Raw genomic sequence first — 25,121 nt, 5'->3', positions numbered from 1 at the left:
GTGCGTATTGTAAAAAAAAGTATATTGGGTGACAAAGGAAGGGCGTGCCATTAGACGCAAACATTCAAAAAGATACACTAAAGCTGGTTTTGGTTGTCTTTATTTTGTCCAGTTCCGTTTTAGCATAGCTTCGTCGACGCATTCTTGACACATCCCCAGGCTTGAATGGGAAAGCTTTTTTTCGGGGTACCACGTATCGCTCATGCGCAGTGGAACCTCGGCAAAGTGTCAACGTGGTCGGGGTCTCCACGTACCCGAGCACGTACGGAACACTTCACTTCCGGGTTCGACGTAACGACAATGCATTTCTTTTTAAAGTCGGAAACTACGTTTTTGGGCGGTTTTACGCGTTACAAAGTGTCGTTTGGGGGTGTTAAGAACTTTTGGGACGGGAATGAGCGTGGAGGAAAGTCTACGTGGCAATGGGCGTGACAAACTTGTAGTCTTACTCGGGTTCTAATTAGCTTCAGATGGAGAGCTAACGTCGCCGCCATATTTAAAACAAACTTTCTAGAGAAGCAAACGCGAGTATTAATCTGTAATTGTCTTTGGTTGGTAATTGTGTTGTCACGTAAAAAGAAAAGAAAAAAAAGTCAAAAGTTGTGATTTGAAAGATATGGGCGGAGCCTCGACTCCCACCGGGGCGGAGAGATCTTCGGTTCGGATACACGTATCGAATCGAGTCTGCCCTGCCAAAATTCAACAACATGGCAACCTCCGTTCTGTCGCTTGTGGTGCTCCTCTCGGGCCTATCTTGGGTCCATTGCCAGTACGAGAAATACAGTTTCCGGAGCTTTCCCCGAAGCGAACTCATGCCGCTGGAGTCGGCCTACAAGTACGCGCTGGAGCAGTACACGGAGGAGAAATGGGCCGAAGCGGTGGAGTACATGGAGGTCTCCCTGCGTCTCTATCGCCTGCTGCGGGACAGCGAGGCCTTCTGTAACCTCAACTGCAGCACGGCACGCCGGGAAGATGAGAGCAGATTTGCAGAGTTCCCCGAACTGCGAGCATTCGGTAACGTGCTCCTGAGGGCCCAGTGCCTCAAGCGATGCAAGCAGGGGCTGCCTGCCTTCAGGCAGGCCATGCCCAGCCGGGACACCCTGGACGAGTTCGAGAGGAGGGAGCCCTACCGGTACCTGCAGTATGCTTATTTCAAGGTGAGGACCTTCTGACCCCTTTAGAGTACTTTTGGATGATAATGGAGTGCTTCTTTGTTTTGTTCCTGGTTCATCTGCCAGAAAATGGCTGGACTAATGACAATACATACGGCATAGAAACTTTTTGCCAAGGAGTCACACAATCTTGCGTTAAAGTCGTCCACGTTCCAATTAATTTGCTCTTAATTTGAAAAGAAATTGTTATTTATTTTCTTTGACTTTAGGAACATTCTGCACCTTTAGTTTTTGTTTACAATGGTAGAACTTCCTGCTGTCCGTAATGACAAACGGTCCAAATCTTATGTATTGTCGCGTTAACGAAATTTTAACAAGGACTTTGATGGGTTTTTTTAAATTTGTTTTTTAACTCATTCTTTACCACTTATCAACTATCAATATTTACCGTTAAAAATCAATATTTATCGGACTGGCAGCGAATTAACACTATTAATCAATAATATAAACAAAAATAATGAAACATTCAAAACACTCCTTTTTTTAAAATTTTGAACACATTTATTTTAGTCCCACCTACGAAGGATTAATTTTCCATCCAACGTCATTCTTTGTTAAACCCTACCACACCTTGAACATGAATGTCTCCAGTAACACAAGTTCCGTTCCACACCTTCCCAAAAGTATTCTGAATAAGTTTAATAATTTGCATATTAAATAGCGCATGGGTGTGTGTGTGGAGGATGCGACCTTTTATTTATTTATTTTTAACACAAAGGGCTTGACGACGCCCAGAGAAGCAAGCTCTTTTTCAAACCACAACCAAGTCATTGATTACTATAAATGTCGTTAACATTTCTGTATTTTAGACAAAGAGTAACTGCTTGTTTTATTGATTGTTATTGTGTTTAGGTTAAAAAAAATATGTGTTTGGTTGGTTTAAGTAAAAAAAAAAGAAAGGACACCCCTGATGGAAGACCTTTCTCATCCTGTCCAACCTGTGCTCCCGCTTGTTTTGAATCAGTCCGGCAGGCTGGCCAAGGCCGTGTCGGCCGCTCACACCTACCTGCTCAAGCACCCCAACGATGAGATGATGCAGAAGAACATGGCCTACTACAACAGCATGCCGGGGGCCGAGGAGCATCTCAAAGACCTGGAGACCAAATCCTATGAGGTGCGGCCCCCACGCGACGATGGCACCCTCAGGTTTTCTTTGGAATCCGCTACGAAACGATTTTTCTTTTTTAGACGCTGTTTATCCGCGCCGTGCGGGCGTACAACGGCGAGAACTTCCGCACGACGGTGTCCGACATGGAGCTGGCCCTGCGAGACTTCTTTAAGGTCTACGATGAGTGCCTGGCTGCCTCTGAGGGCCCAAGAGAAATCAAGGAATTCAAGGACTTCTACCCCAACATAGCTGGTCAGTGCACTGGGGTTTTCTTATGCCGTCTTGTGATGGTGTCCCAATAATTAATTAATTGTTAAAAAAAAAAATTGTGACGGAGTCTTTTATTTGTCTCGGGGTCCAAAAGAAGACCCTGATAGGAGTTGGGTAATACTTTGATCAAATCCAGGAACTTCAAGGAATCTAGTTGGAAGTTTTTAGTGTTTGGAAATAAGTACCAAAACCTAAACCTGCCCAAATATTAAATTAATAAATATAATTGAATGTAAAAATATAGTTGGAGAATTAAATGTAAATTAATGAATAAAAATAGTAATAAAAACATCAAATCAATGCAAATAATAGTAGAATAAATATATCAATAAAATTCAATATCAATCAATATGTAAAAATATAAAAAAAATTAAAATAAACACAAATAAAAATAAAAGCAATGAATATATCTGTATACAAATAAGTAATAGTCAAGATGAATACAAAATACAAGATTCCAAAATGAAAAATAAAACCAAATAAAAAGCATTCACTATTCAATCAACACAAATATGATTAAAAAAACGTACAAATATAAATACAATTACAAATTAAAAAAAAACATCTGTACTCAAATATGTAACAGTCAAAATGAATACAATATACAAAAGATTTGAAAATAAAAAGCAAAATTACTATAAATATTCAATATGAATAAATAAATAATAATCCTCTGCTTTCATATTCATTTACTCTTCTGATTTTTTTGTTTATACATTTCAATGTTTCAACTTGATGCGCTGGGTTTTGCTCCGCAGATCACTACACGGAGGTGCTGGAGCGAAAGGTCCGGTGCGAGGGCGAGCTGACCCCCGTGGTGGGCGGCTTCGTGGTGGAGAAGTTTGTGGCCACCATGTACCACTACTTGCAATTTGCCTACTACAAGCGTGAGTTGCAGATTTTGCTCCCGAAATGTCCGATGGCTCCCCGTGTCCCTGAAGGCTCCGTTTTGCGCCCGCAGTGAAGGACCTGAAGAACGCGGTGCCGTGCGCCATCAGCTACCTTCTCTTCGACCCCGCCGACGAGGTGATGAAGAACAACTTGGAATACTATAAGTTCCACAAGGACAAGTGGAACCTCACCGACCAAGACTTTCTACCCCGAGCGGTCCGTCGCACGCTCGCGACCATAATTGCATCATTAGCGAGATTGATGACGTCACGCGTATGTTGTGTAGGAGGCGGTTCGATACTACAACCAGACCACTATGCAGACGGAGATGTTGGAATTCTCCAGGACGCATTTGGCCAGTGATGATGAGGTGGGTGACTTGCACTATCACGAAAGTCCACTAGGTGGCAGCAAAGCGCAGCTCACCTCATTTGTGTAGCTTATAGTAATAGTGAGTCATTCTAAAAAGCTCACTTGTCAGCTGTAATATTTTATTTTGTAAAAAAAAAATAATAATAATAATCAGCAATTATTTTTGCTGCTGTATATAGTCTAATGAGAAGTAATTTTTTTATTCAAAACTTCATTTATTTTCATATCGATACCGGCACAGGTACTCAACTCTTAAACAGTCATCGATACTTTCACCAAGATATTATACAGCTAATATTTTTGATACATAACATTTTACTTCAAAACAGTGACAAACCATTTTATAGAAAGACTAATAATTTGTCGTTTTCCTTTAATATCACATTAAATCAATGGCAAATTTGCAATTCATGTACAAGCAAGTCGCTCGATAACGCACCGTTATTTTTTTCTTTTATAGTACAATAACAATGTACCTATACTACATTTCAGGGATTCTAATACTATTATTTTTAAGACTATAAAATTATCAACTAATCGTGGAGTGCATATATACTAAATTTGAATATTCTCAAGATCCAAATCTGCTGAATTTTATCGAATTAAATGTGTCTATCTTTGTGTGTTATCCGCAGGGCGAGGTGGTGGAATTTATAGATGAGTTTCTGGATGAGCCATGAACTTGAAACGTAAACCAACACACACACACACACACACACACACACACACACACACACACACACACACACACACACACACACACACACACACACACACACACCTAGGCCGGCGCTTATTTATTGAACAATTTCCATCCTCTTTTTACTCTGGTAGAGGGCAGGGATGAAATATTTGTATTAGCTGTTACATGAACTTGCGTGCCCGCTGTCAATTGTTTTACAATAAAAGACGTTGTCAAAACATCGGAGGCGTCTTCAATGACCCCAACAAAAATGAAGGAGGCGCATAACAAACTAATTGTCATAATGATAAAGCAGGAAAGACGGTTAGACGTGAGGGGGGTGAAGTCAGCGCAGACACACACGTGTTGAATCGTGTTTGAACATCGAGTCCCCGTGCAATTTGTCACACGCACGCGTTAAAATGTCCACAGCGGAAAATTCCCTTGTGTGTGTGTGTGTGTGTATTTTTTTCAAATTTTGACGCTTTGAAAAACAGCAAAGACGTTAAACAGTTGACATTCCTGCTCACCTTTCTATTTGATCCCAGTTTAACCTTATTTGTGTGTCCACCAAAAGCCGTTTGTTAGTGAGCAAGCAGGATACTGAAATACTTTTGACAAAACGGTGTAAAGTTTTTTTTGGTCGCATTAGCGGACGGGCAAATTCAGAACTTAGGAACTTTTGGCCTTGGCAGAGCTCTTCCTTTGCAGTATATGACTTAATAATACAACAGAGTCACATGTTTATTAGTTTATTTCAATCAACGGAACACAAAGATACCATCTTAGCAACACACGAGCCGGTTTGTGATGAAAATGTGCCCCTCCCCCCTATTCTGAGTCTTCCCAGAAATAGACAATGTACACAATTTGACCTAACAGATAGTTTACAGTGTTATATTTACGAACAAAATTGCACACTTGAAGTACACGCACACGCACACACACACACACACACACACATATACCTCATACCGTGAGTAATAACAAGTACATTATCATCAGCTGTTACATTCATCATTACGGTGGCAAATTGGGGTATTTAATTACCGACTATGTGTCAGTCGTTTTCGACGCCTAATCAGTAATTATGTCACCGCTCCACACTCCAATCGAAAGCAACATATGAGCACACGCGCACGTAGTCTGCGAGCCGCAACGCAAGGAAACAAATACACACATTTCGCCAGCATGAAGACAACAGCAACATAATAAGGAAATTAAATGAAATACCACAATGTGCAAAAGCCTGTGCAAAAGGTGGCCATCTCGGTCCGGAGAAACATTTCCACTCGGCCCTCATCTCTTGTGGTTTTTATACATTAGCCTAGTCGCAAACTTAAAAAAACTGCCAGTCCGTATCCATGGCTGACATCTAATTATAGAGATAAAAAAAAAAAATCTTTCATACAGTAGAAAGTCAGAACCCGATTGAAAAAAGTTTCATGTAAAATCTGGAGGAAATGAATCCGATACCGTATTTTCCGCAGTCTAAGGCGCACCGGATTATAAGGCGCACCTTCAAAGAGTGGCCAGTTTTAAAACTGTTCTCATATAGAGGGTGCATCGCATTATTAGGAGCATAGGATAGAAGCTACAGTAGTGGCTGGGCTTGCGTTATGCATCCACTAGATGGGAATGTCAACAAAAAAAATCAGATTAAGTCAGTCTAATTTTATTCTTAGACAATCAGAAATTAAAAATAGATATGATTTCTGGAAAGTGCTATCTGAAGAATGGGGGGGGGGGGGGATACCTCTTGATGACATTATAAGACTGTTTGGAATAATGTGAAGACCAATCAAAATTTTAAAAGAAAAAAATATATAAAAATGCTGTTGCTTGATGAAAAAAATAAAAATGGTCTAGGATGTTCTTAAATATCGTTCGTGTATTTTGGGGGTGTTTTGTGTGGCCAAAAATAAAGACAATGCACGGCATACCTGCTTTTTCACTTGCTACTGTAACGCTATTGTGGTTTTCCTGAAGTTAAAAAAAAAAAAAAAAAGGGCCAGTAGCTAAACATGGTTCCAGCTCAGTAGCTAACATCTAAAAATGAAAAAGAAAAACTCAGTGGAACGTCAGAACATGAAATTTAGAGGAAAATACACTTTGTTTTTGCGTAATCAAACACATCTTCGAAAAAAGAACAAAAAAATACTTAAAGTGAAACATTGGAACTAAATTAAAAAGTGTAATGTTAAAGTTTGTATGTTTTTTCTTCTAGTTTTTTTTCTTTTTCAATTTTTTTTTTGTATTTTTATGAACGTTAACCCTTTTTTAAGAAAGCTCTCAATATTTCATCCAAAGTAACGACGACAGTAGGCTTCTCATGAAAAAGTAGTCTTTGTTAACGGTAATATTAGCCAAGTTTTTTAATCCGAGCAACCCCTCAAAAAAAAAACAAAAACAAAAAACTACCCCACATTTAACACCATTCCATCTCAAAACCTAAAATTCAAAACAAAAACGCTAAAATATCCATTGTATACATATGGTGGAACGTTACTTTTGATATACCCCATTTTCAAGCGTCTTTGCAAGGATTAGTCCAAAGTGGGGGGAAAAAAAAACAAAACGATACGTACAAACCTCCTTTCGTCAAAAGTAATAAACAAAACGTCAGAAATAACAGACAAGCTTCACCAAACCCAAACCGCCATTCCAGCTAGCTAGCTAACATCTAAAATTCATCACGCAAAAGAATTTCTTACCTAATACAGCGGAGCATCGGAAAAGTTTGGCGGTCAAACGATTTCAACCCAAACTTTCAGGTTAAATGCGATCAAGAAAACGACCTTTTGTTGGTTAATCGTCAAAAGCATAACAACTATGTAGCTACGCGCTCCGTACTTTTCCGATCTTAGCCGTTTTGCTGACAGGACTGAAATAAAAACGTAGCCACCATTCCATCTCGAAAGCTAACATCTAAAATCAAACAAAATTCCGTCGTACCTACAGTACAGTAGAACGTCAGAACCTGATGAGCAATTTCAACCTACGACGTCTTTTATTTGAATCCCCTTTTTCGAGCATATTCGCAAGGATCGCGGGGGGAAAAGCGCTAACTACAAACAACTTGTCCACAAGAGTAACACACTTAACGTCGGAACTAACAAACTTCACCAAACCGCCATTCCATCTAGCTAGCTAACATTTAAAAGACAAAAAAAATAATCGCTCGCTAAATACAGTGGAACATCCACCAAGTTTGGTGATCGAACAATTTCAAAGTTAAATGTATTCGGGGGGGAAAATGGCTTTTTGAGTACGTAACAGTTATGATAAAAAGCATAACGATGAACTAAGCAGCTATACGCTCTTATAGTTCTCCGGTGTTAGCCGTTATCCGCTAACAACATCAAAACTAAAAAGCCATTCCAGCTAGACGGCTGTCATTTAAAGACGAATATGAACAAAAAAAAAAATCTTACAACATTCAGTGGAACGTCAGAACTCGAACAGTTTTCAAATTGGAGGATTTCATCCCAAATCTCAGTGGACAAACCAAAACCAATATCCGTATCTGGTCATTTTTTTCAGATTACGATCATAGCAGTCGCCACCGATGTCGTCTCACAATCGAATATCTCAATCGATTGTGCAAACGAGCAGCGATGTCCTGCCTTACCGAGTTCTGTCTAAAAGGCATCACCAAAAACAAAAAACAAAAAACGGCTTTACCTTTTCACCTCTATTGGACCGGCACGAAAATTTACCCCAAAACCCGACCCGATCATGAAAAACGGAAACGGCTTGTGTCCGACCTCCGAGGATCCACTGTGTGTCTCCGACTTGTGTCTCAGCTCCGCCCTTCCTCCAAATTTCCACAAATTCCGTCAAGAATTCCCGCCCCCAAATTCTGCTAAACTTTCTGCTGCATCTCCATGTGCTGGCCGCTTTGTCCCTTCCCGTTCATGTTGTACGCAGAGCTCTTCTGCTGCCGCCGGTGGTAGCACCACACCGTCAATATGATGGCCGCCGCCACCACGCATACCGCCGCGATGACGGCCGCCACGGTGGGGCCCCGGCGCGAGGGGCTGGACGGCGGGCAGTCCTCCCCGACGCATCCGTTCTCGCCCGCCTCGCCCTCCGCCTCGCCCCTCTCGCCGGTCTCGCCGGGCAAGTTGTGCAGGGTGCGCTCCCCCGCGGCCCCGTCGAAGGAGTTCGCGTCCTGGAACGGGCGTTGGGTGAGGTCCAGAAGCCACGAGTTGGTGGGGACCACCTGCTGGGTGTCATACTCCAGGGTATCCGAGGAGGAGGCCGGGTTTTCTGGGGCGCTGGTTTCCGTTGATTCCGATTCGGGCCTTTCTGGGACGTCGGGTACGAGTTCTTCTACCTCGTTGGGGTGGGCGGCCACCGGGTGTCCGTCCAGCCAGGTCTCGTCCGTGGTGGTCACCACCCCCGCGTTGTCTCGCGTGGCGTTGCGGTTGCTTTCGCTCGTTTCGGGAAAAAGGATGCGTTGTCGATCGTCGTCGTCCTCGCGGCTGTCGTGTTCGGCGTGGCCGTCGCGTCCATCCTGCCTTCCGTCGTCGGTATCGCGATCGGGATCTTCGGTGTCTCGGTCCTCGTCCTCATCGTGGTCATAATGAGCGTGTTGCTCGTCATGGTCATGATCATCGTGGTCAAAATGGTGGACTTGATCGTCGGGGTCGTGGGTCTCGTGGTCATAGTTTTCATCGTGATCGTCGTGGCGGTCGTTATCGTGGTCGTAATGTTCTTCACGAACTTGGTCGTCATGGTCTGGGTGCTCCTCAGAACCGTCCGGATGCTCCTGTAGATGACTGCTGTCCTCATGGACGCTACGTTCCTCAGAGCTATCGTTTCTGCTGCCGTAGCGGACCTCCTCGTGCTCGCCCATGTCATAGTGATCGTCGCGGTGGTCGTCGTAGTGGTCGTTTCCGTCCAGCTCTTCCTGATGAACTGAAATTTGTTCCACTTGACCCACATCACGTTGATCGACACTCTCTTGCTCACGGTGGTTGATGTTCTCCTCAGACTCTCTGCCGGAGGACCGCTGAGTGGTGGTCAAGGTAACTGGGTCAGCAGGAACTGGGTGTTGTTCCTGCTGCTGCTGGAAAGTCTCAGAGGGGAACCAGAAGAGGTGTTTCTGGGACAAGAGAGGGTCCGTGGATGCCGTGGTCACCACCTGTTCTTCTTGCCCCAAACCCGGATCCCTGACGGAGTCCTCCACGGCCTGTTCCTCCTCACTTTCCGTCATTATTTTACTCTCCACGCTGTCTTCTTCCACCTCCCGCTGACCCTCCAAGTTTGGATCCTCTTCCTCTCTTTGAAAACTGATTTCTTGGGTCCTGGGTCCCGGGCGAATTGTGGTTCCGCGAACCTCCGCCGGCCCGCCGTCTTTGCTCTGGTGGTCTGCGTTGGCGTATGTGAACTGGTCCTCGTAGTCCACATGCGTCTCGGCGGAGTCTGTAAGGACATAAGGAATCGGTTCTCCATAATCACGAAACACATGAAAGCGCAGAGCTCGTCAATCACAGACACGAATGACCAAATGAAAAAAAACATTTCAAGACTGAAAAGTCTAAAGCTTGGACGCGGGTCTGGAAGAAGCCGTGCCGATCCTGAACCCTTCTTGCGCTCCTTCTTCTACCTTAGCCGCGAATCTGACCACGCCACGGCATGTCGCACCCGGGTGCCACGGCGGCCATTTTCATCCGGACTCACAAGAGACACATTGTTCCTGCAAAGGCCAGGAATCGAGCGGCGGTTCACCGGGCCCCGGGTGCCGACAAACTACAGGTCAACTTTCGGGCCGGGTCACACATAAGAACCAAATGATGGCACTGTGATTTTTTTTTTTTTACCTTTGACACAAATCTGCACTAGTCCGTACCACTCGCCACAGCTGTCGCACAGCAAGCTGAAGGCGTTGTGGCCGTTGGGCATGACGTAGCCGGGCACGCAGCTGTATAGGAGCTCGTCTCCCATTTCAAATCCGCTGTGGCCTTGCAGGCGGGCATTGGGGAAGGAAGGGGGATCCCCGCACGGGACGCCTGTCGCCCGCAAAAACAATGGCGTCGTACACGTTTTTTAGCCACCCGCTCGTTCGATTGATTCACCGACCTTTGTCTTTGATGCAGAATCCATTGGCGCCGGTAGCGTCGGCCGTGGCGTTTTCGGTCCTCACGTCCACGGCTTTGAGCGAGCCGCCCACGTAGTTACACACGGTGGTTCTGGGAGGAGATTGGATTGTTGAAATGTTTGACATTTTGATGCCGCGCGCTAACTAATAGCAAAACAGAACAATCAAACAACCGACCAATTAACACGCCGTTTGTAGGACAAACGAAGAAATTGTCTAATGACTAACCGCAACAACAAAAACTAACCAAGCGAAGGAACTAATAAACAAACTGGCTAGTAAAATAGCATGTTCCAATAAATTTACTCTTCATTTGAAAAGAAAACTGATGCTCCCGTCACGGCATTAATAAAGCATGAAATTACACTTGCTGTTACCTGCAGGAACTTCCTTAAAATCTCACGTACTTCCAGGGGTACTTGTTTACCCATTTGAAAACCATTAAGCTAATTAACTACCAAACAACCTAAATAAACAGAAAAAAACGAAAGAACGAACTGTTAAACAAGCCGGCTAGCAAACATATGACTTTGCAAATTAAGACATTTTATAGAATTCTTCTTCTGTATTCAGTATAATTAGAATTTTGGAAAGAAGTGCTCAAGTGCATGTGGAGCCATGCAAACATTCGCCCGTTATTCTGGTGGACTTCCTTGTGCAAATATTATGTCGGCATATCAGAGTGCAACCTGTGCAATGTAGCGCAGCTTTATCGCGCCGTTAGTTGGCCTTCCCATGCGCGCAAGTCTTATAGAAAAAAAACAAACGTATAAAACACGTAATCGGTCTCCTGATAGAAAAACAGTTGGCCAACCAACCGCTCCACAATCCAAAGCGTCGCTAATTGCTGGGAATGTGAGACGGCGAGAAATCTTGTGAGTCATACACTACAAGAGTGTGTCAACATCAACATGGGCTTATAAGGACAAAATTCAGGCAGCGAGCGGAGGACAAAAAGCGGGCAGTTGAAAGTTTTGACTCTTCTAGTTTGTGTGTAATGCCTGTATTTCCGTGTGCCTGTGTTGTGGTTGGTTGGCATGGCAACTGCACGGCCTGCCAGGTAAGAGACAGATGTGAGAAGGTGTATGTCAATGTAAACATACAAAAAAGCAACTTCCTGGTTCATGATGATGTCATACACAACCGTCGGATGGATGGAATGTGCCGTTTTCTTTCCTAGGTGGACTGGACCATTCAGACCCCGAAACTGGCTAACTGGGTAGAAAAATTGTGAGTGTCACAAATCCTATTGCAGAATCTCCACAAATGGAATGTTCCGCCGCCATCGCGGTGCATTTACGCTGTAAGCGTTGCCCAAAATGGCGTCTGACGGAGCACTTTTCCCGGCAGTGCCGGTTTGACACGTCCTCTCCATGTTTCGCACCTCCTGGTGTCATCCGTCTGTCTGGTCCGAGGCCTTTAGCGCCCTTTTAGCGCGGCCGTCACGCACGCGGTTGGTCGTGACATCACAGAAGAAGAAAAAAAAAAAAAACACTGGCGCTCTACTTGTTATCTTATCACGCTAACACGGTGTTAGCATGGAATTTCCTGAGCTGCTTTCATTTGATGCGTGACTCTTTTTGCTGTTGTCGTGAGACCAGGCGCTAACAAGCTACTTCCATTCATATCATGATCAAAACTAAGAGTTATTTAGATTTCTTGGCAAATTTAGACTCAAAATTTTAGCACGTAATTGAGCAAAATTTGCAAAAATTTACTACTGTTTACCGGATGCTAGAAGAAAATAAAACAAACAAACAAATGAGCTAATTAGCAAAGAATAAGCTAGCTAAATACTGAACATATGACCCCCAAACCGTTTGAATGAAATGCCTCCTCCCCTAAAAGTATTCTTGTTCCGAGTTTGTCATGTTGCCACGGCAACAGATGTGGACATGACACCCCGGTTCAGAATTTCCCCCCCCCCCCCCCCCCCCCCCCTCCTCATCTTCTCCCGTCTTCGGGAAGGAACACAGGACTCTTTTCTCCTGTCGCATTCCCGTCGAAAAGCAAAAGGTACACAGCTGGATTCTTACCCCAGAGAGCCCCCGTATAGCCAACCGCGAGTGCACAAGGAGAAGAAGCACTCCATGACGGCGTGCCTTAGCTCCGAGGCCGACGCCAGGCGGGCCTGCCGGGAGGCGCAAGCCCACTCGGCGTCACGGAACGAAGAACCGGACGAGTTCCCGAGCTCCACCACAAATACTCGACCTGGAAAGCAAATGTGGACTTCATTCAGCATTTCTTTTTTATCAAAAAAAAAAAAAGACTGTATATTATAAGTAATCAGAATCTTTGGTTTTTATCCTTAACTTTTAGAGTCTGGAAAGTTGTTCTTTTACCTCTTGTATTTACTCAAAATGAGACATTTGATTTTACTTTGGGAAAACGATGATGAATCATTTTCAAGAACAGTGAGTACAATTTCAATCCCCCTTGTGTAATATTGCCCCGATCACTAAACAATACAAAATAAACAACAGTAAAATGTTTTAGAATCCGCTTTCATGCAAAATCTCATTCAAATAATCGGAATAATCCGAAATTGTGCATTGTTTTTTACTCTGTGTATTTAAGGCTTTGAAATTTTCAGTGACGATTGATCAAGAGCCTTTTGGGGGTAACTTCAGCCCCCCGCCTCCCAAAAAATATTCAAGAGTTTTATCGTCATATGACTTATCTTCAAGGTAGTTCCATCCCATAGTAATTTATTTCAAATGTAATAGTAAATCATAAGAAAGACGCACTTCTTTTTTACATCACCTAACATGCTCAAGGTTAGTTTGTCCATTTTAAACCCGAGAGGAAATTGGGCCTAAAAGACAGTATATGTATATATTAGTGTCAGTAATGCGTTGCCCCTACACGCGCTTGCCGAAAGTTTCCTTCCTTACCGTCCGCATTGACAAGAGAAGCCAGCAAAAGAGCAGCAAAGCATGGGAGGAAGCCCGGCATCCTTGTCTTGGCTTTTTTGCTTTTCCTGGTGGCTGTAGCTTCCTGTAAAAGAGTGCAACTTCCTCCAGAGGCTGCAGAGGTGAGACTGAGCGAGGAGGAGGCGCGAGGAGGATGAGGAGGACCATGATGATGACGAGGAGGAGGAGGAGGCCAAGGGTCCACTTGCTAAGCGGATGGAGAGCGCCCGCGAAAAGTCGCACTTTGCCGCCACTCCCTTGCGGAGTCAAGTTTTCCCCGCGTGATCATTGCACACTTGAAAAAAGGTATCTGCTTTTTTGTTTGGCTTCCATTCATGGAAAATCACTGCTGTTTTGCGTTTTAGTTAGTTTATATTTCTTGCATTTTTTCAAAATATATTCCATTTTCATACAGTATATTTTGTTTTTTATCTAAGAAAAATAGTATTACAAATACAAAAAAAAAAGCCTTGAAATGTTCATTCTCATTTTGTATTCTATACAGTGGGAAAAAAGCATAAACATCAATGTTTTTAGATTGTTTTTCTTATATTATTTTAAAATATATTTCATTTTTATACAGGATATTTTATTATCAAAACAAATTAGCATAATTTTTTACAGTTGGAAAAAAGTATAAACATCAATGGTTTTAGTGATTTTTTTTCTTTAATTAATTTTCAAATATATGAGATTCCTTTAGTATATTTAGTTTATTATCCCCAAGAAATTGTACTACTACAATTATAGCTAAAAATGCAATAAAATATGTTTTATTTTTTATTATTTAGAATGATAAAAACATGAACATGGATGTGAACATTTTTATTAGTAAATGTTAAAATATATAATTTTGTTTCATATTTCATTTCATACAATATATTTAGTTTTTTTTTGTTTTATCCAAAGAAATATAGCTAAAAATGCAAACAATAAAATAACTAAATTACACAAAAGCAATCAATCCAGTGGCTTACCGATTTGGGTTCCTACTTCTGCTACCAAATATTCTCCATAAAAACCAAATGAAATTTGGCCACGTGACAGCAGTCATCATTGATACGGTTACCCACTTCTGTCGCCAAATTCATGAACTTCCTCTCCATATCTTTCAGCTTGTGTTGATTGTGTTTTTGATCCGGCCTTGATGGAAGCGCACGTAAGGGCAGTGACTCACGCTCAGGGGACCATTTGAAAGCCGTAAAAAAAAAAAAAAAAGTGTGAATAGAGGATGATGACAAGACACTGATTCACAGGTTGGGGCAGGTGAGAATTGTGTTTTGCCGCTTGTGCACAAAAACATGGCACAGGTGTGTCATCTGGCAGGAAGCGCAATTTGGGAACGGGACTGATGTGGCGCTTGGGACAGGAAGTGGGAAGAGGTCAGAGGAAGGAAGGATGATTTAGTCGCCGTGGCAACGTCACCTTGTCGCAGCCAAGGATGAATACCTTAAATGAGAGGTCACGGCCAAAAGTGACACCGCAAAGGCGTTAGCAAATGGTCGGATGGAAAGTTTTGCACGTATTTGTGGTAAGGCACAACTAAAGTAGAATTTGGAGCATGCTTGTGACGTTTTTGACTGGAATCAGTGAGTAGTAAAGCAGTGCTAAATTGGGCCTTCAACAAGCTGTGTCATCGGTGAGTCGTAGTCATGCTGCCACCTAGTGCCCGGATGTGCAAAATGCTGCTGGGGCAGAAATGTCTGTCACTGGAGAACACAGTATTTTTTTATAATACATACAATGGATATAAAAAGTTTAAACACCTGGTAACATTAACATATTTTTAAAGACATTCAACCATATTTTTCCTCACAAAAATTCACGACTAAAAATTTATGGAGTACCTGATTACTTTCAGTTCTTTAAGACCTAAAGTAGTCAAGTATTTTCGCACTTTAGTACCTAATTGATTACCTTGCACTTAATTACATAATTTAATCAATTACTTTAGTACTTAATGACTTAAGGTTACCGATTAATTCAGCACTTAATTACCTTTAGTAATGGCTAACTCTAGTAGTTAAATACATAAAGTAATTGATTCATTTTGGTAATAAAGTACTAAAGTAAACGCTTACTATAGGTTTCTAAAGTTACTAAACTACTTACGTGTCTAAAGTAACTGAGTACGTCAACATTTTAGTACCTATTGTTATTGATGACTTTAGTGCCTGATTCCATAACGTAATCAATATATTTAGGACTTCATTAAGTTAAGTAAGTGATTACTTTAGTACTTAATTCTTTACTACCAGCCAAACATTTAAAAAATATAAGAACGTAAAAATATGTCTTTGGGACTGAATGAGTTAAAATGTGTGTGTGTTTAACGCGTCTAAAAATAATTTAAATGAGCGGTATCTATTTATAGAGTATCGATTGAAAATAAAATTAAAAAAATAATATACACGCTATAATCCCCTCGTTATATTGCCCACGAAGGGTGTAACGCGCAAATTCGTCAGGAAAAGACTAAACGCAGCAATCAAAACAAATCCGCCACGCGGGTTCGTCCCACAGCGATGACGTCACGGGAGCGCTCTCCCTTCCTCGAGAGCGAGCGAACGCAGCAAAATAACCGTGGGCGTTTATTGAGTCACTCCCGGACAAATAAAACTTTTATGTCGTCACCGTTAGCACCTTACGTGCATTTTCTTTCCGAATGTTCGGCGCGTTAAGTTTTTCTGGATGTTTTTAAAGGCCAAGTCGCCTCGCGCCGCGGAAGGGGAAGAGGCGGAAGTGAAGTCACTTTTTGACGGCGCGTCCATGTTATTGTTATTTTTTTCGTCCTGCGATGAGACGACCAGCTGCCGCTGGGGAGCCGCCGGCCCGCTGCGACGCTAGCGACCGCCCCGGACCTCCGCCGCCGCCGCCGTCGCTCTCGGTAGCAGGCAGCCTCTCGCCCGGCTGGACCCGCCGCACCGCGACGACGAAGAAGAAGCGGAGGAGGGCGTGAGGAGCCTCATAGCCCCGACTCGGCGACTCGGTTAGGCTCCCGGAGCGCCCGCACCACAGTCCACCGGGAGCGACAGCGACGCGACGCGAAAATAAAACGGCGACACAGACAGCAGCGCCGGGCGGCTCGGCTGGCGTCGACTCGGCGGGCGAGCGGGGACGCCGCAGACATGAACGGGATCACCAAGGGCCGCTTCGAGGTAGGGCGACCGCCGTTGAAACGCGGCCGTCGCGGGTCGGTCCCACTCCGTGCGATGTAAACAGCGGCGACGCGGAGCTCCGAGGGCCCGCCGTCGCCTCAGATGACCGGCCGGCTCCCGGCGGGGAGGGCGGGGGTGTGCGGGTCGGCGCCGGGCTGCGTTTTCGGCTTATCGACGCACACGCCGTCTGTCCTGTTTGCACACCTCGGGTCCAACGTTGAGGATTGTGTTACGCATCTTAACACGTTGCAAAAACTGTGAGCACCAAGTCAACAAACCGCACCGCTCATATGCGTGGGCTGCGTGCCGTGTTTACCTTTTCAACACAAGCGCAGTTTGGCTCCTTTGTGCAATTGTCTCGTATGTTTCCTGAGACCCAGCGTCCACTCTGGAAGACATCCGTATGCGGTTTATACTTTACCAAATACAGCTACCCTACCAAGTCCCGGTGCCCGCTTTAGAGGACACCCTGGCCTTTCCGATGATGTCTCGTGTTGGGGTGAGATGTGATGAACTACAACAGTGGACGCGAATAAATAGGCAGGATCTCAGGTGTTTTATACAAACTTTATGACCACCAGTCAGATTAAGAGTAGGATCGTCATAAACACACAATTGTCATGTTTGCACACACACAAATAGATAAAGTTAGCGCGTCAGCTTTTGTGTCCTTTTTTACATTTAAAGTGAATATTCATCATAAATCTTACACACATGAAGAAAAATCTATGACCTGATCTCGCAAACCAATCATCTCTCACATTGATTTTGTCTCCCTTTTTCTACACCTAGTAGTATTTGTCATAAATCGAACCTGCAACTGGCAACATCTATGACCCCGTTGTCTCAAAGTACCACATGCCAGTTATTAAATTTAGCTTGCAAAAAGCACCGTTTGTCCCATTGTGTACAACTAAAGTGAATATTTAGTGTCATAAATCCTGCGCTCGTTCAGTGTAATTTATGACCACCTTACATAAATGATCACACATCAGCTAACAAATTTAGCTTGCAAACAAAACACCACTTGTACCCTTTTGTACTTAAAGTGAATATTTAGTATTATGTCATAATTCATATACACATTTAGCAAAACGCACGACCGCCTGCTACTCAAATTAGCGCAAGATGACTAAATATTCGCCGCAATTGTAGCTTCTCAACAAAGCACAATTTGTCTCCTTTGTTTATACATAGTAAATATTTGTTGTTATGGCATCAATTTTACAGACCTTTGGCAAAATCTCTTGACTCAAATTAGCATAAAAAGCTATATTCAACTTGCTACTGACTTTTCACCCTGATGCTATTGCAGCTCGCGACGCATAACCGTAACATTAGGTCGGTGTCATGCTTCTTCTCTGTTGACACTGTTTATCTGTGACATCACTTGTGCATGGCTGACATTCTCGCAGACTTGATGCTACTTGACTTTCTCCCGTCATCTGCTTGTTAGCTTGTTAGGGTTTGCATAAACAAGTGAAGGCAGGATACTGCCACGAGTTTCACACAGTCACACGACAACCAACTTTGCATCAAATAAGTCATATTCGTCAATATCCATTGACTTTTTGTTTTTTTTTTACTGACTTTTACTGAGCGTATTATTCCATTTACAATTAGTGACGTGGAACAGGAATTCCCTGTCTAGGAATGTTGCCCGGGTGGCGCGGGAAGCGGATCGTCGCAACACTTCTTTGTCACCTGGGAGCTCCCCTTAGAAGGAATCAATTAAAATTTTTAGCGTCGCGCCTTTCCAAAATTCCTGTACATGGCGGGCGTGTCCCGAACACTTTGGGTTGGCATTGTGCCTACCGGGATTTCTGTTAAGGCTTTCATGTGATTATTATGGTGTACCTTGTACAAATATAGTTCATGGTATCTATAGATTTTCGGCCTGGCCGATACACCGTCCTTAGTTTATGGTCCCTTTTTCATAAAGCCGGCAAATTTCCGTATGGTCCCCGTGACGTATCCCGCCTTTCTCTGTGTTCTGTGTAAAACTTTGTCTCCATTTTTCACACGTCAAGGTCTCGCTCGCTGAGTCTGTGCATGTGTTTGCGTGTGATGCTCAGCACTTCAGACTAAAAGGAGATAAGCCAGTCAGTGATAGTGTGAAAACTGAAAACAATCACATGATGATCATATTCCAGGAAGAAGAAGAAGAAGATGAGGATGATGACTGTGTGTCTTGTGCGCATGTGTCGACAGGTGTTCTCCAACAGCGATGACGCGCCCATCAATAAGAAGCTCCCCAAAGAGCTCCTGCTTAGGTAAGATGACTTGTAACAAATATAAGCTGCAGTAACAGTCAAAAGTTTGGAAACACCTTCAAATTCTCCTCAGAGGTTGCGTTCGCTGAAACTTTGAAATAAGGGCAGGTAGGGCTGCATGATTATGGCCCAAAAATAATCACAATCATTATTATTTTCACTAAGAAATTTACATCACATGAAGCTTCTGTTATGGACTGTTTTATGACCTAATATATGTCAGTATATTTAGACTATATATAGTTATGTTAGTGACTCAGTTTTCATGTATTAGTATCCTACTCTGCATTTTTTTTAAACAGTTCACCCCGCTTGTGTCAGGCTTTGTGTGCCAAAGCTCCAGGCCCCCCATATACAAACTCAGTGTGTGTGTGTGAGTGTGTGTGCGCACACGCTATAAATAGCTGTTCTCCGCTGGTGGGGAAGTCCGCAGTGCCGCCGCTGCTAGCCCCACCAGTGCAGCCAGCACCACCAGCGCGCGGGGGCAACAACGGCATCACGTTATGCAACGCTCGTGTCAGCTCGTCTCCACTCGTGACGGGTCGCACGGCAAGTCAAGTGAAGGCGCCGGAGGCTGGGAACGTCCAGTCAAGGTGGTCATAAGATGGCCCACGCGAAGGTTGTCCTCGGCTAAACTCCTGAAGGTTTTCCTCTCATTGTTTGAAAAGGCCGCCTGAGTGCGATTACGCAATAAGGAAGAGACCCTTACATATGAAAACAAATGCAAAAACGTACAGCTACCTTCAAAAAAGTCTGTTATTGACACAGATTTGATACCTGGTCTCGATACTCGCCCGTTCTGAAATTTTGGCACAGAACTGATCACAGCTCCTCTCTGAGATCATCGGTTAAGCACTAATATTAGACATTCTTTGCAAAGGGTCCGATTGTTTTTGTTTACAAAACGGTATATTTTAGATACAGCGCACCAAAAGCTATGACTGCTTGGCTGAGTTCCGTGTGAAAGGCCTGTGAACGCCTGGCCCCTTTCACGCTTCCCATGCGGTTATTTTGCAACTGACTCAGCATCACCCCCAAATTCGAGTCGGGCCGAGTCGCCATGGCGACCGTCCCTCCGCTATAGATAAGCGGCCGCTCTCGCTCGAGTGCAGGAACGCCGGAAGGTGTTTGTCAACAAACGCCCCGCCACGCTCCGTTAATATGTCGTCCTGTTGCATGCTGGGAATGATAAGAATGGCGTACTTGAGTATCAATGGTGAAACTACAACTATGAATTCATGATGATGAACCGCCACGCCATCTTAAATCTGTCAATTTGGAAGGTTTTATTTCCTAAAATGCTTTGCTTTACATTCATTTGCTCCAAGGCTGCTGGACTTAAACATGTCCTGACATGCCCTACTCATCCGGACCTCAGGGTCCTAAAGCCAGACAGATTTCATGACCGCCACTATTGTTTGCATTCCCGGCTGCACTGTTCTTATGCTTGTGTGTCCTTGTTGTGTTATTGTTGGATTGTGTGTGTGTACCCGGGTGGCCTTGCCTCCCTGGGTGCTGCCAGAGATTACTCATTGGAAGATTAATGGATTGAGCTGACCCAGTAGCCCAGCCCTATTGTGTCCTCGTGTGGGTGTGTACACTATACGAGTGCCTCGACTGCACCCGATTGTTCTTCCTTGCATCCGCATTAAAGTGGGGGGGAAAAATGGGCAAAACGATATGACATGCATCGTGTTGTAATAGTAGTATTTGCAGAAAATTAATGACAGTTAATGTAATAAGTCTGCATGAATTCCTGAGGCGTTCATTGAAAATGGTGTCAAAATAACGCCTTTGTTTTTGTATTTCCTGAAACAACTATGAAGATAAAGGACAATAAAACACATTTCCACTTATAAAATACCTTTGAATCTGTATTTTTAGATTATGAACGTTTTTTTCTTAAATTCAAATTGTGCATAGTAGCAAATTATTTTATTGCTGAAAAACAATCAGATTTCAACAAATATCTCCCTTTATGAAAAGAGGCAATGTCAAAACCGCAGCAGCGCTTTTTTTCTGACTGAAAGGCCGCATTTCATTAAGCCTGATTTGTTCGAAAAGCGATCAGTATGAATGACAACTGTCAACTTCATTTTTGTCTGTTAAGGTGCGTTTGAAAATTCTGCTAACTGTTCTTGCCAGCCTATATGGAGTAGTTAAGTGCTGATAGCGGCTAATACTGCTTGCATCTAGTTCTGCTTGCCAAAAACAATATACATATATAAGTAATATAGTCTGTTCATTTTTCCTTTGTAGAATATTCTCCTATCTGGACGTGGTCACCCTCTGTCGGTGTGCCCAAGTCTCCAAGGTAAGCCTTGCTGCAATGTTCTACTTTATCGCCATCCGCTGGCCACATTTGGGGAGGTTTTACTCGCCACTGTCCTCATCTGCGCCTGCAAGGCCTGGAACGTTCTGGCGCTGGATGGCAGCAACTGGCAGAAGATTGACCTCTTCAACTTCCAAACGGACATCGAGGTGAGGGAAATTTGTAGCGCGCGTGTATGCCGAAGGGGCTTTGTCGCAAACCGGGGCTTAGCGCCGGGTCAACAGGCTCCAATGGTGACGCTGACGTCACGGCTGATCCATTTTTTTTTTTCTCCTTAAAGGGTCGCGTTGTGGAGAACATCTCCAAGCGGTGCGGAGGATTCCTGAGGCAGCTCAGCCTGCGAGGATGCCTGAGCGTGGGCGACGCCTCCATGAAGTGAGACCCCCCATTAGATGCGAAAAATACATTAGATGCGAAAAATACAAATACAATGAAGAATATTTTTTAAAAATGATTAGATTTTTTGGGACGGTGGTATAAAAATATTGCAGTACAATCACAGTAATAGTAATGATACTATTATTAATCAAACAGCACCGAACTTTTTGATGTAAAATTAAATATTGACAAATGAGAAGAAAATACAAAACTATTAAAGAAAACAAAACAAAAAAAAATGCACTCATGCGCCCCCTGTTGGCGATAATCCCCCCCACCGTTGTTTGTCTTTCAGGACTTTTGCACAGAACTGTCGTAACATCGAAGCGTTGAACCTGAACGGCTGCACCAAGATCACGGACAGCACCTGCCTCAGCCTCAGCAAGTTCTGCTCCAAGCTCAAGCACTTGGACCTCACCTCCTGCGTTTCCATCACCAACCATTCCCTCAAGGCCCTCAGGTACCAGATTGCGCAATTTCAACGCCACCATCAGTGGTCAAATGGTTTTGTGTGTGTGACAGTGACGGCTGCCGCATGCTGGAGACGCTGAACCTGTCCTGGTGCGACCAGATCACGCGGGACGGCATGGACGCGTTGTCCCGGGGTTGCGCCGGCTTACGGGCGCTATTCCTCAGAGGCTGCACGCAGGTAGCGCTCGAATCGCGTCGTGACAGTGACTCGCGCCTCATCGTAAAAAAAAAAAAATGTCGGTGATTTGCTTCAGCTGGACGACGGCGCCTTGAAACACTTGCAGAAGCACTGCCAAGAGCTCACCACCATCAACATGCAATCGTGCACGGTAAAAAAAAAAAAAAAAAAAAGGAGGAGAGCCGTCATCATTTCCAAGTTGGGTAATGGCGTCTTTTTCTTGTGCAGCAAATCACAGACGAGGGCCTGGTGAGTCTGTGCCGAGGATGCCACAAGCTGCAGATCGTCTGCGTATCGGGCTGCGGCAACATCACCGACGCCTCCCTCACCGCCTTGGGACTCAACTGTCCGCGACTCAAGTAAAAAACACAAAACAAACAAAACACACGGAATGTCTCGCTTTCTACCAGTACTTCTCAATTCTAGTTTGCCAAGCTCCCCCTCGGAAAAAGAAAACTTTTCGCACCCCGCCTTCCACTTGCCGCGCTGATGAAATAAAAATTGTCTAAGTATACTTAAAGCTGTATCCTTTTTAACGTCAACAAAAGACAAAAAGCAAACCAATCAGGGGTTAGAACCCGCCCATCAAACTTTGAAGAGCGAGGTTGACGGATAAACTAAATGCATGAAAGGCCACAAGTGTGTCATTAATCAGATAAATGTATCAGTAATTAATCAAAAGTGACATTAATTAAATCTTTCATTAATGAATTACATGTTTTATTTAATGAATGAAAGAAGTATTTAATTATTTACACTTGATTAATTAATGAAACATTAAATAATTTAATTCTTGAATGGTTCTTTTATTTACTGAATTTTGTCACTTTCGGTCCTCCATATTTGAGAACCTCCGGTTCTGTTTAACTATGTTAACTTAATGCTAATTGCTTTTGCGCTTGTTAGAATCCTTGAAGCTGCGCGATGCTCCCACGTGACCGATGCTGGCTTCACTGTGCTGGCAAGGGTGAGTTCTCCCACCTTGCATGTTGACCCACTCCCTGTCCTACCAAATCCCGAAATTCCATTCCTTCTCCTTCTTTACAGAACTGCCACGATCTTGAAAAAATGGACTTAGAAGAATGTATTTTGGTAAGAGAATTCTCAAGTGAGCTGTGACGTTCAAGGCTAAAAATAAGCGCTTTGGGATCGCTGTTCGCTAGCTGGGGTCCTCAACGAAGCAATGTTTGTGTCTCGCAGGTGACGGACAACACTCTGGTCCAGCTGTCCATCCATTGCCCCCGTCTGCAAGCTTTGGTAAACACCTCGCTCGACATTTACACCTTGTGTCCATCCGGCCTCCCTTTCTTCCTTCCGTTGTTTTTTTTTTTAATGGTTTACATAGAGCACTTTGTACTTTGCGCAGTCCCTGTCCCACTGCGAGCTGATCACGGACGACGGCATCCGGGCGCTTAGCGTGAGCGCGTGCGGCCAGGAGCGCCTGAGCGTGGTGGAGCTGGACAACTGCCCGCTCATCACCGACGTCACCCTGGAGCACCTCAAGAGCTGCCACCGCCTGGAGCGCATCGAGCTCTACGACTGCCAGCAGGTCACGCGGGCCGGGATCAAACGTATACGGGTAACCGCCATCGTTAGCTCAAAAAAAAATCTAAATGGATTTCTGGATTTATGGATTTTCTTTTATTTTTGCTGTTAAAAATTGCTTAGTCAACTACTATTGAGCCAAGATGTCATGTTGCAAAGCTTTCAATAGGTGGCAGCAAATCCACAACAGTCCTTGAAACGATGTGACTGGATGCCTCGGTTTGCCTATTGAGGCTTTGATCCCGTTTGTTTGCACAGGCCCACCTACCCGAGATCAAGGTCCACGCTTACTTCGCCCCCGTCACGCCCCCTCCATCGGTGCACGGCGGCGGCCAGCGCCTGTGTCGCTGCTGTATCATCCTCTGACAGTGGCGGGCCAGGGGGGGGCACCTCTGCCTGCAGGTGCTGCTGCTCTGAAAAGCGGCCGGGAGGACCGGGACCTGGCGGAGGGTGGGAGAGGGAGAGGAGGGGCCGGACCCGCTCGACCGCTTCCCGGTTCCGAGGCCCCTCCCGTTCCTCGTCGACGGCTTCTCGCGCTTTAATCGTCCTCCCATACGCCCGCCGCACATCCAAAATGGACGATCGCGGGACGCCACGGGGGAAACGGGACCGCCGTTTTGAGATTTTGTTTGTACAGAGAGAAAAAAGACATTGAAGGCAACTTTTTTCTTGTTTTGCTTGTCGTAACTGTTCTCTCCCCCTTCCCCTGCCTGAATGTCAATTCAGAGCCGCAGTGTTTAAAAAAAAAAGTGTTACAGCATTTGTTTACATCCAGAATTATTTTAGCACCACGCCAACTGTTTTACATTGGTAGCCTGCCTTCTTTACGCTATAGAAATTTTACAAGCGACACCCCGTTTTGACAATCACAGCATTTGGAGAATAAAATAAATAAAAATCATAACTCGGTATTTCACCCCCTTGACAGCAGGACTCAATGATTTTGGAGAGGGGAAAGACTTCCAACAGGATTATTTGTGGATGGCACAAAAAAAGACTGATGCTAACACCCTCTTTCTCCTTTGAAAAGCTCTTTAACAATTTTATGTTTGAGAACATAAACAAATGGATGAATAAAGTTAAACCATAGGAAATACACACTTGATTTTTTTTTTGTCGTGGCTTTAATGTTTACATTGATTGATGGCATTTAAAATGTATAAGAAATCGTATAATTCCCAAAAGAATTATATGAGATTGAAAGATACTTGAAAGACACAAGATGATTAACAAAAACAAAAGGTAATAGTCCACAATTGTTTAAAACACCAAA

At 44.0% G+C, this 25,121-nt stretch overlaps 3 protein-coding genes across 5 annotated transcripts; 2 read left to right on the top strand and 1 right to left on the bottom strand.

Moving 5' to 3' along the window:
• The first annotated feature begins 248 nt into the window (after nt 1–248).
• crtap (cartilage associated protein) lies at nt 249–13,693 on the top strand. Of its 3 annotated transcripts, none has more exons than XM_088405510.1 (8): nt 249–1,157; nt 2,137–2,286; nt 2,361–2,532; nt 3,309–3,437; nt 3,512–3,657; nt 3,728–3,811; nt 4,449–4,502; nt 13,625–13,693. In XM_088405510.1, exons 1-7 carry the CDS (start codon nt 708–710, stop codon nt 4,491–4,493), a joined length of 1,176 nt encoding a protein of 391 aa, XP_088261636.1. In that variant the 5' UTR covers nt 249–707; the 3' UTR covers nt 4,494–4,502; nt 13,625–13,693. The 3 variants fall into 3 exon arrangements, with proteins under 3 accessions (XP_088261636.1, XP_088261637.1, XP_088261635.1); XM_088405511.1 differs by lacking the exon at nt 13,625–13,693 and adding an exon at nt 9,494–9,650; XM_088405509.1 differs by lacking the exon at nt 13,625–13,693 and having other exon boundaries at nt 253–1,157; nt 4,449–4,736.
• susd5 (sushi domain containing 5) lies at nt 5,232–13,616 on the bottom strand. Its single transcript, XM_088405513.1, has 5 exons — nt 13,496–13,616; nt 12,638–12,812; nt 10,583–10,692; nt 10,324–10,512; nt 5,232–9,925 (listed from the first exon to the last, which is right to left on the bottom strand). The coding sequence occupies exons 1-5, from the start codon at nt 13,554–13,556 to the stop codon at nt 8,361–8,363; spliced, it is 2,100 nt and encodes a 699-aa protein (XP_088261639.1). The 5' UTR covers nt 13,557–13,616; the 3' UTR covers nt 5,232–8,360.
• A 2,340-nt stretch (nt 13,694–16,033) lies between the features above and the next one.
• Nucleotides 16,034–24,946, top strand: fbxl2 (F-box and leucine-rich repeat protein 2). The gene is made up of 14 exons (XM_088405503.1): nt 16,034–16,671; nt 18,883–18,944; nt 21,204–21,258; nt 21,351–21,425; nt 21,557–21,651; nt 21,950–22,114; nt 22,177–22,303; nt 22,380–22,454; nt 22,532–22,662; nt 23,210–23,270; nt 23,351–23,395; nt 23,504–23,560; nt 23,670–23,882; nt 24,107–24,946. Exons 1-14 carry the CDS (start codon nt 16,642–16,644, stop codon nt 24,212–24,214), a joined length of 1,299 nt encoding a protein of 432 aa, XP_088261629.1. The 5' UTR covers nt 16,034–16,641; the 3' UTR covers nt 24,215–24,946.
• The last annotated feature ends 175 nt before the right edge of the window (nt 24,947–25,121 follow it).

This window comes from Hippichthys cyanospilos, chromosome 21 (genome assembly GCF_059441005.1).
Source record: "Hippichthys cyanospilos isolate Australia breed blue-spotted pipefish chromosome 21, RoL_Hcya_1.0, whole genome shotgun sequence".
In the NCBI taxonomy this organism is placed as follows: Eukaryota; Metazoa; Chordata; class Actinopteri; order Syngnathiformes; family Syngnathidae; genus Hippichthys; species Hippichthys cyanospilos.
Note: the sequence above shows the minus strand (reverse complement) of the source record. Positions and strands in the feature narration are given on the sequence as shown.

Excerpts from the sequence above, each read along its gene's own strand:
- crtap (XM_088405510.1), top strand. The coding sequence starts at position 708 with ATGGCAACCTCCGTTCTGTCGCTTGTGGTGCTCCTCTCGGGCCTATCT. Across the intron at positions 2,287-2,360 it reads TGGAGACCAAATCCTATGAG|ACGCTGTTTATCCGCGCCGT; the intron begins GTGCGGCCCCCA and ends TTTCTTTTTTAG. Across the intron at positions 3,658-3,727 it reads AAGACTTTCTACCCCGAGCG|GAGGCGGTTCGATACTACAA; the intron begins GTCCGTCGCACG and ends TATGTTGTGTAG.
- susd5 (XM_088405513.1), bottom strand. The coding sequence starts at position 13,556 with ATGCCGGGCTTCCTCCCATGCTTTGCTGCTCTTTTGCTGGCTTCTCTT. Across the intron at positions 12,813-13,495 it reads TTCTCTTGTCAATGCGGACG|GTCGAGTATTTGTGGTGGAG; the intron begins GTAAGGAAGGAA and ends TTTGCTTTCCAG. Across the intron at positions 10,513-10,582 it reads ATTCTGCATCAAAGACAAAG|GCGTCCCGTGCGGGGATCCC; the intron begins GTCGGTGAATCA and ends TGCGGGCGACAG.
- fbxl2 (XM_088405503.1), top strand. The coding sequence starts at position 16,642 with ATGAACGGGATCACCAAGGGCCGCTTCGAG. Across the intron at positions 22,663-23,209 it reads CTCAACTGTCCGCGACTCAA|AATCCTTGAAGCTGCGCGAT; the intron begins GTAAAAAACACA and ends TGCGCTTGTTAG. Across the intron at positions 23,271-23,350 it reads GCTTCACTGTGCTGGCAAGG|AACTGCCACGATCTTGAAAA; the intron begins GTGAGTTCTCCC and ends CCTTCTTTACAG.